General features: G+C 42.9%; 1 protein-coding gene across 1 annotated transcript in view; it reads left to right on the top strand.

Annotated features, from left to right (window-relative positions):
* Positions 1-4,853: 4,853 nt before the first annotated feature.
* The window catches only part of trpc7b (transient receptor potential cation channel, subfamily C, member 7b), a 49,780-nt gene continuing 39,560 nt past the window's right edge, over positions 4,854-15,073 (top strand). Inside the window, 3 exon segments of the mRNA XM_052149669.1 lie at positions 4,854-5,299; positions 5,301-5,604; positions 13,946-14,128. Of these exon segments, the coding sequence (XP_052005629.1) occupies positions 4,854-5,299; positions 5,301-5,604; positions 13,946-14,128 (933 nt within the window).

Below are 15,073 nucleotides of genomic sequence, written 5' to 3' on the forward strand. Positions count from 1 at the left end.
GTGACAGCAGCAGGGTTTCCGTTTGCCGGTAACCAGTACCGCTGCTCTCTATACGAGTATTACGCAGTCTGTGTAGGGCACCAACTCTCTAGGGGGGCTCCAGAAACTCCACCGGCTGTCCTTACTCACATGTTATATGTTTATCAAGGACCTGGTAGCTGTTGCGAAACTCGCGACTTTTGCCTTGCGCTCTCAATGTGCCTCTCATTGCCGCTGCAATGATGTTACAATGTTAGGAGCTCTATCTGTGCTATGCGGGCATGTTCTACTGCTATGCTACATTGACAAAATGCTTGGCTCAGGCCTCAGCAGAATGAATGAATGAATGTTACATTTATATAGCGCTTTTCTGACGCTACACTCAAAGTGCTTTACACAGTGAACAGGGGAATCTCCTCAACCACCACCAGTGAGCAGCGACAGCAGCCATAGTGCGCCAGTACGCTCACCACACACCAGCTATTGGTGGAGAGGAGGGAGTAGAGTGATAGAGCCAATTAATGGATGGGAATTATTAGGAGACCATGATTGCGAAGGGCCAATGGGGGGAATTTGGCCAGGACACCGGGGTTACATCCGTACTCTGGGATTTTTAATGATCACAGAGAGTCAGGACCTCAGTTTAACGATATTGTGGGGGTGGCTGTGGCTCAGGTGGTAGAGCGGGTTGTCCACTAATCGCAAGGTTGGTGGTTCGATTCCCGGCCCACATGACTTCACATGACAAAGTGTCCTTGGGCAAGACACTGAACTCCAAGTTGCTCCCAATGTCAGTTTAGCACCTTTCATGGTATCTCTGCTTTCATTGGTGTGTGAGTGTGTGTGTGAATGGGTGAATGAGTCACAGTGTAAAGCGCTCTGAGTACCGCTAAGGTTAAAAAGGTGCTATATAAGTGCAGACCATGATATAATATTTCCCACCATCTGTTTTCCCGATGGCAATGCATGTGACATTAGTGGCATTTGTGCAACTTGACTCGGATGTGCATTGTTCATTAAGGGGTTTACTTACTTAATTAGGAAGATCGCTGCTATATCTGTTTACGTGGTAGTCACGTAAAACTACCACGTATCCACGTAACCAGGGCTGTCCTTTTCTACATATCGCGGCGCCCTTTTGCGGTCCGTTCTGCATAATGGGGCGGCTCATATGAGCTTATCGCGGCCCATTCGGCATGTTTCGCAGCCGACTCACCGGCCCACTCGGTTCTCCTGATGGCCGGTCCGCCCATGATCGGCCCCAAAGTGCATCAGCCCACCTTCTCAATAAATAAATGTAGTTATTACCTGTGATAAGAGAGAGACTGTTCTTGACGAAGCTACTGTATATCTTCCGGATCTCGATGACCTAGTGTTCACACACAACTGTCTCTCTTTGCTCAGCACGGCTCCCGCTCTCAAGAGCCACGTCCTTTCAAGTACCTTTAGGGAACTCACGCTATTTGAATGGGCTCTATTTTCACCTGTTCCTGTCTGTGTTTGATATCACTGCACGCTGTGATCTTTTCTTCCCTCTCTCTTTTATTCGTCCCTGAGGAACACAGTGTGAGGTAACAGGTGTCCCACCAGCCTGCAAAGAGAACGCGAGTCATACTCGCTCGTGCAAAACTCGTCTGGAGTGTTGTTGGTGGTTGCTAGGTGGTTGCTAGGGTGTTCTTCAGCTAAATAAGAAAAATGTCCCTCTAGTTCTCTCTCGCGCTCTCTGTCTCTCTCTCTCTCTTTGGGGTTTTGTGTAATTGCATAACAGCAATGAAATGTCTCGCCCAGAACTTTAAAAGCATTTGGGAAATAAATGTTCAGAGCTGCACAGCGTGTGCCGGACAACATATTGAATGTCATACTGTACATGTATGTTTCTGTACCTGTGGAGTATTAGTGGTTTGTGTGTGTGAAACTGGTCGATACTGGGTAAATAGATTTTCCCCCATGGCGCCTTTCCTGTGTGTTTGTGTTATTTCGGGCAAGACTGCGATCATTAAGAGGGCAAAAATGGGTATGGTCACACCTCTGTATATAACATGTATATCTTAGTCATCTTGCCATTCTTAAACCATTGAACATCCTGTGTTTTCTTTTTTAAGTGTTGAAATCATTGCAATTTCCTGCAGTTTGCATTTATGCATTTGGGAGACGCTTTTATCCAAAGTGACTTACAGTGCACTTATTACAGGGACAATCCCCCCGGAGCAACCTGGAGTTAAGTGCCTTACTCAAGGACACAATGGTGGTGGCTGTGGGGCTCGAACCAGCAACCTTCTGATTACCAGTTATGTGCTTTAGCCCACTACGTCATATAATTGATTATTGGTTCAATCAGATAGTCTAGACTTGTTCAATCCATTTCTTAAAAGAGCACTTTGATTTGCTGTCAGTCTATCGCTGAGTGATTATGGATTGGACGCTTCTGCGGTGAAGTGGGCAAAAACGATTAAACTAGATTCAATAAATGTGACGTTACGGTACAATATTTTCCCCTATATTAGTGTTACGTCAACATGACATCAAACTTGACTCTGTTTACTTAGTATATTTCCAATTAGGGCTTGATACAATAATCCACTCGGTAATGTGGATACGTGCCTAAACAGTAAAATACTCTTACAGTAATATTCCGGGTTCAATACAAGTTAATAATCTATGGAACCACCGGCAGGCCCAAAAGTGGGCACTGTATCACGAAAAAAGTTTACGCTTATTAAATTAAAGTCCCCATACACGTATGTCAGACATCTGAGGGATCATTTGAAAGCTTAAAATCTGAACTTTTCAGAGATCACCATCACTTCTGTATGTACATTACGTAAAATAACAAAATAAGGCCTTGAATCATCCACATCGCAAATTAGCGCCCCTAGAGGTAATGCGATAGAAGTATTTATATGAAAATAAAAGTGTACACGGGCAAGTCATATATCAAATGAAAGCTCTCAATCTCAGAAATATGACTGTATAGTGTATTTTGTTGCCCTAATACCACATTTTAAAAGATTTTCAAAAGAATCACAGAGTGAAATATGATTTCTGTAACACATCAAACACAACTGTATCATTTATGCCCCGATAACTGCTACTGTAAGCCCCAAATAGCTAAAAACTTGATATTTGCTTTTACTTTAGGCAGTTTTATAAAACATTTGCCATTTTTTTTACATGTCTGTGAGCTTGCTTGGCTGAATAATTGAATGTTATTCAAAAATAAAATAAAAAATAGGAAAATAGAAAAATAGGTTCTCGACTATTAAGTTTTGTGCATACGCCATCGCAGAGGGAAGGATCTCTTCTTTCTAATGACACCTAGATTGAGTTTCTAGTCCACTCGGAGGCCGAGATATTCAATAAAACATTGAGGGTGATGCATGAACTGAACATTAGACTGAATGTCTATGGACGAACACGTCGTCGTCGTCTCCTTTCGGCTGCTCCCGTTAGGAGTCGCCACTGCAGACCATCCGTGATCCGCATATTTGACTTGGCAAAGGTTTTATGCAGGATTATGGGCAAGCACTTCTGTGAGGGCTAAAATACATTTCGACTCATCCCTCCTTTCTTTATGTAAGCAAAGTTCTGGGTTACAGTGCGGCACTTACAGTGGAAGTGAAAGGGGCCAATCCGTTAATGTGAAAATAGTAATTGTTTCAAAAGTATAGCCACAAGATGTAAATAATATGTATGTTAACATGATTTTAGTGATATAAAATCACTGTAAAGGGATCAATGGAAAGCAGGAGGCGAGAACCGGCTTTTCAACATAAATAATATTTTAATAATAAACTGAAGCACACAAACATAAACACACACATGACGGACATGCCCGTAATTCTCTCTCTCTCGAACCATCGTCACCGTCCGCCTTTATCCCTCACGCGCCCCATCAGGCCGATTGGCCCCGCCACCTTCCGCTCCACACTCCTCCCGCCGTTACCTCAGGCCGGGGTGCCACCGGCATGACCTACACCCCCCTTCCCTGGGGAGGGGCGTGCTTTGCGCCTCGTCAGGTCATCCCTGCCTTACTCGACCTGGGAGGAGACAGGAGGGGAAAACAACAATGACAACAAAAAAAATAGGCGAGGGAAAAGGCCAACACGGTGTGACAGAGAGAGAGAGAGAGACGAGAGAGAAGAAGCTCACTCACCGGTTCTCTGATGTACCGTCGCGTGGTCCTCGAACACTCTGCCACACTCACCGGCGGACGACAGCCGCTCCTCTCCGTGCGAACCCGAGTCAAACCTCCGACCCCCAGCGGACAGAACACCCCTCCGCTTTTCTGGCGGCACCTGGGGACATTCCTCCGCCCTTGGCAGCGGCCCTACCACTCCAGGCATTCAGGGAGTTACTTCCCTCCTCCCCTTGCGGACGGCGGTCTTCCCTTGACCCCTCCGCGTTTCTGGGGGACGGCAGGGCACTCCTCTGCCCCCGGCAGCGGATCCATCGCTCCAGGAGGTCAGGGAATCCATTCCCCACTCGCCCCGCGGACGGCGGCCGTTCCCCGTGTCTACTCCGTCTACTCCGTCCCCGTGGCTACTCCGTCACCCGGCAGATGGCAGCGGCGCTCCCCTGGGTGGAAGGCAGTGTCGAGGACTCTTCGACGGGCATCCCTCCCCCTTCCCGGGTTTTGGCACCAATATAAGGGATCAATGAAAAGGAGGAGGAGAGAACCGGCTTTTCAACATAAATGATATTTTATTAATCAATTAAAGCACACAAACATAAACACACACATGACGGACATGCCCGTAATTCTCTCTCTCTCGAACCGTCGTCACCAGCCACCTTTATTCCTCAACCTGTCAATCTGTTAGTTTGCTAACATACAAATCTTTCATTTTCTGTCTTTCACTCTCAGGTCAGAGGTCATGCATCGCAGGCACACCACCCTGCGAGAGAAGGGGCGTCGTCAGGCCATCCGAGGGCCCGCCTACATGTTCAATGAACGTGGCACCAGCCTTACTACAGAGGAGGAGCATTTCCTTGACGCTGCGGAGTACGGCAACATTCCCGTTGTCCGCAAAATGTTGGACGAGTCGAAAACGCTCAATTTCAACAGCGTTGACTACATGGGCCAGAACGCATTGCAGCTAGCCGTTGGCAACGAGCACCTGGAGGTCACTGAGCTACTCCTGAAGAAAGAGGGGATGGCGCGCATTGGTGACGCGCTCCTATTGGCTATCAGCAAAGGCTATGTGCGAATCGTGGAGGCCATATTGGCTCATCCGGCATTCGCAGGGAGTTTGAGGCTAACCTCGAGTCCGTTGGAGCAGGAATTGAGGGATGACGACTTCTACGCTTACGATGAGGACGGAACGCTTTTCACACGACGTAACGCCGGTGATTCTTGCCGCACAGTGTCAGGAGTACGAAATCGTACACATTTTGCTGATGAAGGGCGCCAGAATCGAACAGCCACACGACTACTTTTGCAAGTGCTTCGAGTGTACAGAGAAACAAAGGCGCGACTCTTTCAGTCACTCTAGATCACGGATGAACGCATACAAAGGGCTCGCTAGCGCCACCTACCTTGCGCTGTCCAGCGAAGATCCCGTCTTGACAGCGCTAGAGCTCAGCAATGAACTTGCACGACTTGCCAACATAGAGACGGAGTTTAAGGTAGGAGATTTAATAGTACTGTTTTCATTTAGTCATTTAGCAGGTAATTTTTACATGCTAATTACAGATGTACCCCAATGTTAAGGTATAATGGTCATCAGTCCTTCTGGGGTTTGAACCTGTAATCATTGGTTACCAGACCTGACTTTTACCACTTCACTACGTCAAGAATTAGGAGTGGAGGTCTGGGTATCTCAGTGAGTATTGACGTTGACTACCACCCCTGGAGTTGCGTGTTCGAATCCAGGGCGTGCTGAGTGACTCCAGCCAGGTCTCCTAAGCAACCAAATTGGCCCGGTTGCTAGGGAGGGTAGAGTCACATGGGGTAACCTCCTCGTGGTCATGATTAGGGGTTCTGGCTTTCAATGGGGCAAGTGCTAAGTTGAGTGTGGATCACGGAGAATAGCATGAGCCTCCACAAGCTGCGAGTCTCCGCGGTGTCATGCACAAAGAGCTACGAGATTGACGATCTCAGAAGTGGAGGCAACTGAGACTTGTCCTCCGCCACCCGGATTGAGGTTAGTAATCGCGCCACCACGAGGACCTACGTAGTAGTGGGATTTGGGCATTCCAAATTGGGAGAAAAGGAGATAAATAGGTTTAGCAATACAATCGGAAACATTTCACAAAACAGGTTTCCCAAACACTTCAAACAGGTTTCCCAAACACTCTTCCCGTTTGCCATTGGTCGGATGAAACAAATTGTCCCGTCCCAAACTAACGCCATTGGTTGAGCCTAGATTGCTGTGTTAGGCTGGTCAGGAATACAAACAGAACAATGTTTTGATAGCACGGCAGCGTACACACTCTTAAATCCGTAACGTTCCTAAACATGGGTGTCAATTTCTTTGTCAAATGTTGTGAGGTTCAGACATTTAGACTCATTGAAGCACAATCATACAGAGATCTTATACTGTGTGAGAAACGATAACATTAAAAATGCAATCACTATAAACTTGACATTTCACAAAGCTGTGTCTCATCATCTCAAATGATATTAGAGCAGCAATAACAATGACTCTTCAGGCAAGACAATCAACTCTCACTGTATGAAACAAATGAATTACAGTGTGTGTGTGTGTGTGTGTGTGTGTGTGTGTCTGAGAGAGAGATAATTAGTGTAAGAGAGCGTAGGAGAATGTGGATAGAATTGTATATATGAGATGATGTTTATGAAATGATGGTAACAAATAATGTTGTTTATGTTTATATTTAAAAATGAGAATTATTGCGTAATAGCATAACCGCTATTCATAATACTATAGCTCAAGTCATTTTTAAATTGAAAATTGACTAATGAATATTGCTGTGTGCTGTGTGTGAATTTTCTGATAACTAGAGTAGGCCTATAGCACTTTTAGCTTAGCAACATGCTAATGTAACCAGACCTGCTCTAATGTAACCAGGCATCTCGCTAACGAGGAGGCTAAAGGCTACAGCCCCTTATGTCATCAGGTTTACACACTGCATAGCTACCTACCAGCTAGCTCCCATTACACTCACCTCCCTAAACCTCACTACCATCCGGGTCATGGCACCACTGTAACTGGTCTTACTCGACCCGCTATGAGCAGAATTTGAACCAGTGTCTCTGGCATGGGAGGCTGGAGCGCTAACGAGGAGGCTTAAGTCTACAGCCCATAGCGTCAGTCGCTACTGCTCCTCTTGAGGCCAGGAAGTGATGTTTACACACTGCACAGCTACCTACCAGCTAGCTCCCGTTATACTCACCTCCCTAAACCTCACTCCCATCCGGGTCACGGCACCACCGTAACTGGTCTTACTCGACCTGCTATGAGCAGGATTCAAACCGGCATCGCTGGCGGGGAGGCTGGTGCGCTAATGAGGAGGCTAAAGTCTGCAGCGTCAGTCGCTAGTACGCCACTTGAGTAAAAGACTGTAAAAATGCGTTTGAGTAGTAAATTGGTTAACGAGTAGTTACCGTAAAATATACGTTAAAATGGTTTAACATGTTTAAAAAGACAATACATGTAGTTTTATTGTAAAATGTTGTAAAAATTATATTTTTTTTATTTAAAATGTATGATTTACCCATATAATTAATGGATAAAATGTATATTATTTTTAACACTTTTTACAGTAAATTATTGCTAAAATTAGAGTAAAAAAAATAATTGGGTGTTCCCAGAATTCCCTGCATGACCCATTAGATTTCATTATATTTTATGGGAATAGTTATGTTTCTTCTTATTTTTAATATCAATTATGTACATTGGGGTGTTCTGTGTTATAGTTGATGTTTAGTTCATGTTTACATCATTTCACATGTGTTACTCTGGTGGCGTTTAGTGTTTTGTGTGAGTGACACTGAGCACTCGACAGGTTTATTGGTCATTGCTCCTGGAATAGACACTATTGATGAACATCATGTCATCATGTGCACTTCTGCAGCCACTACAGTGATTAGCAAATACATTATAAAGTGAAAAGCAGATTTTTACTGTTTCTGAAGGTTAATATAAGTTTATCATTTAATAAAATAACTACAGTACTGTACCGTACAATATACTTTTAATATATTAATTAATATTTTAATGTATTATATTAATTTAATACATGTAATATAATTTTAACTGTAAAATTTACAAGTTGTTCTATAAAGTTGTTTACATTTTTACTGTATTTTTATATAAAATTGTGTCCTGGATTGATTTGATACAGGACGCATTATTTCATCTTTAAATACGGTGCAATCCCATATATTATGGGATGGGTGGCAACCCTAGCACACAAAATGTGGTTTTGAATCCGTCTGTGCTGTTTTTTAATGGATGGTCTAATTAAACATGCACTACATGAACGTCTTTGACCATTGCGATGTGTCTCGCTGGTTTAAGACGCTGTGTAAACATTTAGAAATGAGTCTCGTGAACCATGTAATGTATTTCATTGCGCTAATGAAATGCTCATAGCGCCCCCTCAGAAGGTAGTTGCCTATGCAGACAGTAGACAGCAAAGTAACTCTCTTTGGTTTTTCATTGAGGAGAGGAGCAGGTGTAAGTTTGTGTTTGTCAGGGTTCAGATGGTGGTGTGTGTCCACCACAGACTTGCATATTAAAGTGTTTCTTGCAAAGGAGTGTGTGTAATTAACCTCAGATCATCTCTCCAGAGCTCTGCACGTGTGTTTGCGTGTGTGCACCTGAATGTTAATTGGCACGTCCAGTCTTTCAGTACACCGTCCACACCTTAAACAGAGTAGCATCTGTTACCCTGCACACAGTGCTCACTAATGAGTGTGAGTCTAATCCATGTGATGGCCCGACGGCCCAATCCTGTTCTTCTCCTCTGAGGAATCGACCTGTCTGTAGCCCAAATCAATTCTCCTCCACAGCCACCTGGTTTTAGACTTTGGGACTGTCTTGGCATGACAGCGTGATACAAACAGCACTAACAGTGTAGTCCGATTCCCGAACGAATTACTCTTATGAGTCAGCCCTTTGAATCGACAGTGTGAAACAAACAGCGCTAATGGTGTAGTCTGATTCCCGAACGAATGACTCTTATGAGTCAGCTCTTTGAATGACAGCAAGAAACAAACAGTGCTAACAGTGTGGTCCGATTCCCAAACGAATGACTCTTATGAATCAGCTCTTTGAATGACAGCAAGAAACAAACAGCGCTAACAGTGTAGTCCAATTCCCGAACGAATGACTCTTATGAGTCAGCTCTTTGAATGACAGCGTGACACAAACAGCGTTAAAAGTGTAGTCCGATTCCCGAACGAATGACTCTTATGAGTCAGCTCTTTGAATGACAGTGCAAAACAAACAGCGTTAAAAGTGTAGTCCGATTCCCAAACGAATGACTCTTATGAATCAGCTCTTTGAATGACAGCAAGAAACAAACAGCGCTAACAGTGTAGTCCAATTCCTGAACGAATGACTTTTATGAGTCAGCTCTTTGAATGACAGTGCAAAACAGCGCTAACAGTGTAGTCCGATTCCCGAACGAATGACTCTTATGAATCAGCTCTTTGAATGACAGCATTAAACAAACAGCGCTAACAGTGTAGTCCGATTCCCGAATGAATGACTCTTATGAGTCAGCTCTTTGAATGACAGCAAGAAACAAACAGCGCTAACAGTGTAGTCCGATTCCCAAACGAATGACTCTTATGAATCAGCTCTTTGAATGACAGCGTTAAACAAACAGCGCTAACAGTGTAGTCCGATTCCCGAATGAATGACTCTTATGAGTCAGCTCTTTGAATCGACAGGGTGAATCAAACAACGCTAACAGTGTAGTCCGATTCCCAAACGAATGACTCTTATGAGTCAGCTCTTTGAATCGACAGTGTGAATCAAACAACGCTAACAGTGTAGTCTGATTCCCAAACGAATGACTCTTATGAGTCAGTTCTTTGAATCGACAGTGTGAATCAAACAACGCTAACAGTGTAGTCTGATTCCCAAACGAATGACTCTTATGAGTCTGCTCTTTGAATCGACAGGGTGAATCAAACAATGCTAACAGTGTAGTCTGATTCCCGAACGAATGACTCTTATGAGTCACCTCTTTGAATGACAGCAAGAAACAAACAGCGCTAACAGTGTAGTCCAATTCCCAAACGAATGACTCTTATGAATCAGCTCTTTGAATGACAGCGTGACACAAACAACGCTAACAGTGTAGTCCAATTCCTGAACTAATGACTCTTATGAGTCAGTTCTTTGAATGACAGCGTGAAACAAACAGCTCTAACAGTGTGGTCCGATTCCCGAACGAATGACTCTTATGAGTCACCTCTTTGAATGACAGCAAGAAACAAACAGCGCTAACAGTGTAGTCCGATTCCCAAACGAATGACTCTTATGAGTCAGCTCTTTGAATGACAGCGCAAAACAAACAGCGTTAAAAGTGTAGTCCGATTCCCGAACAAATGACTCTTATGAGTCAGCTCTTTGAATGACAGCAAGAAACAAACAGCGCTAACAGTGTAATCCGATTCCCGAACGAATAACTCTTATGAGTCAGCTCTTTGAATGACAGCAAGAAACAAACAGCGTTAACAGTGTAGTCCGATTCCCGAATGAATGACTCTTATGAGTCAGCTCTTTGAATCGACAGGGTGAATCAAACAACGCTAACAGTGTAGTCCGATTCCCAAACGAATGACTCTTATGAGTCAGCTCTTTGAATCGACAGTGTGAATCAAACAACGCTAACAGTGTAGTCCGATTCCCAAACGAATGACTCTTATGAGTCAGTTCTTTGAATCGACAGTATGAAACAAACAGCGCTAACAGTGTAGTCTGATTCCCGAATGAATGACTCTTATGAGTCAGCTCTTTGAAACGACAGTATGAATCAAACAACGCTAACAGTGTAGTCCGATTCCCAAACGAATGACTCTTATGAGTCAGTTCTTTGAATCGACAGTATGAAACAAACAGCGCTAACAGTGTAGTCTGATTCCCGAATGAATGACTCTTATGAGTCAGCTCTTTGAATTGACAGGGTGAATCAAACAACGCTAACAGTGTAGTCCGATTCCCAAACGAATGACTCTTATGAGTCAGCTCTTTGAAACGACTGTGTGAATCAAACAACGCTAACAGTGTAGTCCGATTACCGAACGAATGACTCTTATGAATCATCTCTTTGAATGACAGCGTGACCCCTTTCTCTGTTGTAAAGAGGTTTATAATTCCCAGCCTCATATAACCTCTGTCAGGTTTCTGCTGCATTCAGACACCATGTGCGTCTGTGATCTCAATCCCTATGAAGCACATTTAAATGAGTAAAGAGATTGTTTCTTCTGTAGAAGTGCCATCAATTCTGCTGTTTATCCTTTCAAAACAGACAAATCAACATGCGATAATGTTGCATATACCTGGTTCAATGACCATGGTATTACTGTGCTTGATTGGCCAGCAAACTGGCCTGACCTGAACCCCATAGAGAATCTATGGGGCATTGCCAAGAGTAAGATGAGAGACATGAGACCAAACAATGCAGAAGAGCTGAGGGCCGCTATTGAAGCATCTTGGTCTTCCATAACACCTCAGCAGTGCCACAGGCTGATAGCATCCATGCCACGCCGCATTGAGGCAGTAATTAATGCAAAAGGGGCCCAAACCAAGTACTGAGTACATATGCATGATTATACTTTTCAGAGGGCCGACATTTCTGTATTTAAAATCCTTTTTTATTGATTTCATGTAATATTCTAATTTTCTGAGATTCTGAATTTGGGGTTTTCATAAGCTGTAAGCCATAATCATCAAAATTATATCAAATAAAGGCTTGAAATATCTTACTTTGCTTGTAATGAGTCTATATAATATATTAGTTTCACCTTTTAAGTTGAATTACTGAAATTAATGAACTTTTGCATGATATTCTAATTTTTCGAGTTTCACCTGTATACTGCGTTTTTACTTATAACTTCACACGACATATGAACATAAATTATCACATACCATTATTTAGAGGAGGTGATTATCTTTCAAACGAGTCCACACACAAGATAATCAGATGTATAGATCATTAGATAATCCACATGAAGCACAATGTTACATATGGCCACCAGGAGATGGCGCCAAATACACGACACAGACTCAATGATGACTCAAACGACACAGAATGAAACTAATCCTGTGAAATCTCATTGCTAAAATCATGTCTGCATGCTCTGCAAACCTTTAGTCATTGTTGTGTTTGCATGTGTAATTAGTTCTTCAGAACAATAGAAGTCTCTGGCCTGTACATGAGACACTATTATTGTTGACTTTTTTATGACAAAATTCTTCCTATGTTCCTCATTTGTAAGACGTGTTGGAAAAAGTGTCTGCGAAATTACTATATTTAAATGTAAATGAAAATTATTATCTGTGTGTGTTTTGGATTGTTAGAGCACACAAATGCCGTCCTCATCGGTCTAAAAGACTTAAAACAGTGCAATGAAAAGGGCAAATCTCCAAATATCACTGTTCACACACACACACACACTCTCGCACACGCACACACACACACGCACGCACGCACACGTGTGTGTGTTTGTTTGTGTGTGTGTGTGTGTTTGTTTGTTTGTTTGTATGTGTGTGTGTTTGTTTGTATGTGTGTGTGTGTGTGTGTGTGTTTGTTTGTGTATGTGTTTGTGTGTTCGCGTGTGTGTGTGTGTTTGTTTGTGTGTGTGTGTGTGTGTGTGTGTGTGTTTGTTTGTTTGTATGAGTATTTGTGCTTGTGTGTGTGTGTGTGTGCGTGATTGTGTGTTTGTGTGTGTGTGTGCGTGTGAGTGTGTGTTTGTTTTTTATATGTGTGTGTATGTTTGTTTGTATGTGTGTGTGTGTGTGTCTATGTTTGTTTGTATGTGTGTGTGTGTATGTATGTATGTTTGTATGTGTGTGTGTGTGTGTGTGTGTGTCTATGTTTGTTTGTTTGTATGTGTGTGTGTGTGTGTGTGTGTCTATGTTTGTTTGTATGTGTGTGTGTGTGTGTCTATGTTTGTTTGTATGTGTGTGTGTGTGTGTGTGTCTATGTTTGTTTGTTTGTATGTGTGTGTGTATGTATGTATGTTTGTATGTATGTGTGTGTGTGTGTGTGTCTATGTTTGTTTGTTTGTATGTGTGTGTGTGTGTATGTATGTATGTTTGTATGTGTGTGTGTGTTTGTATGTGTGTGTGTGTGTGTGTGTGTGTGTGTGTGTGTGTGTGTTTGTTTGTATGTGTGCTTGTGTGTGTGTGGAACAAGCTTTGCTTAATCCACGGACACAAACACGCACGCACATTTATTTCTTTTAATTTCCTATTTTGATTCAATATTGAGCTTTGTGTGTTTTTGTGTACTCTTGTTATAGCGTTGTTTATAAATACATGAATGTAATAATTGTAACACTGTTAGATCCAAAAATCTTCTCTGTGGAGGATGTCGTGTAGTTTCAGACCAAAAAGGTAAATGTAAGTCATGTAAATTAGTGTGTTAAAAGTTTATACGGGTCAAATTGATATATTCCAAGTCTTTTGAAGTCACACGATAGCTTTCGGTGACACAAAGCCCCAAATTTAAGTTGTTATTCACTGATAATCTTCCCCTCCGCAGTAACGCTGAAATTTCATTTGCTTTTGTGTATATTAAAATATGCCATGTGAAGACGCGGTGACACCAAACGGCCTTAGTTGTCACAGGTTTTTGACCGACACACTTCCAATTTGCAGAAATATGAACGGTATATGGGAGTTACGGCAGACGGCAGGTTTTTCAGGGAATTCATTCGGTCTTTTCATCATAAACAGACTTGGAATATAGTCATTTGGACTAACTCTATGCGGCTTTCTTGCCCTTTTTAAACCAAAATGATCAAAATTCGGTCTCTCAACAGAATGAATACAGGAAGCTGTCTATGCAGTGTAAGGACTTTGTGGTGGGTGTCCTGGATCTCTGTCGGGATACAGAGGAAGTGGAGGCCATTCTGAATGGTGACGTGGATAAGAACCCCCCCGCAGACCAACAAAGACCCTGTCTGAGCCGGGTCAAACTTGCCATCAAATATGAAGTCAAAAAGGTGAGAACACTCATAGATCTCTAAATGGGCAAGTTTGATCATTAAACAGCAGAAGGTTGTCATTTAATGAAATAATACACAGTCACATGCGCTGTGTGCCACAGTATAAGAGGCGCCTCTATTACAGCAATGTGTACACAATAAACTCAAACCAAAAGCACAAACATAAACACACATGACGGACATGCCCGTTATATTCTCTCTCTCTCGAACCATCGTCACCGGCCGCCTTTATCCCTCGCGCGCCTCATCAGGCCGATTGGGGACGGGGCGAGCGATATTCCGACCCGGCCCCGCCCCCCTCCGCTCCACAGTAATCAGTACCAGATTACATTTCAGAAGTAATCCACCCAACGCTGTTTAATGTACAGCTCTATACTTTGACTGTACGTCTCTTTTAATGTATTTTTATGTCTCCTAAGGCAGTCAATTAACTTTGAAATGAAAAAAGATCAAACAAAGATACTGACTGTGGCAGCGGGATCCGTCATGTCATCGATCACTAGTGGGTGTTTAAAGAGATCACAACCTCATTAACCAGGTAATGTGGGGTTAATTACCACTGTTGCCCCAGTTTCACTTTAAATAAACTCATAAGTGCCCAACGTGCCCTTTTTATTCCATCCAAAATCACTTGAATGCACATCATAATTACAATTTCCAAACTCGTATGTAGGAATTCCCCCGGAGGACTTGAGGACGGCAAAAATGTCCTTAACAATTATTCAAGCGGGACTTTCGGCCTTTATAAAGGATGCATGTCCAATCATTTCACATTTAGCTTTTAAACATTATGCTGATCAATCCGCTTCAAAAATGATGCAGATTAAAATACTAATTATGCATGCATACAAATGAGTGATGAGACTAATCATCTAGTTTATTCAGACGAGGGTTGTATATGAGAGTATATGAGAGTATATGAGAGTATATGAGAGTATATGA

This window comes from Xyrauchen texanus, chromosome 19, assembly GCF_025860055.1.
Source record: "Xyrauchen texanus isolate HMW12.3.18 chromosome 19, RBS_HiC_50CHRs, whole genome shotgun sequence".
NCBI classification, from domain to species: Eukaryota; Metazoa; Chordata; class Actinopteri; order Cypriniformes; family Catostomidae; genus Xyrauchen; species Xyrauchen texanus.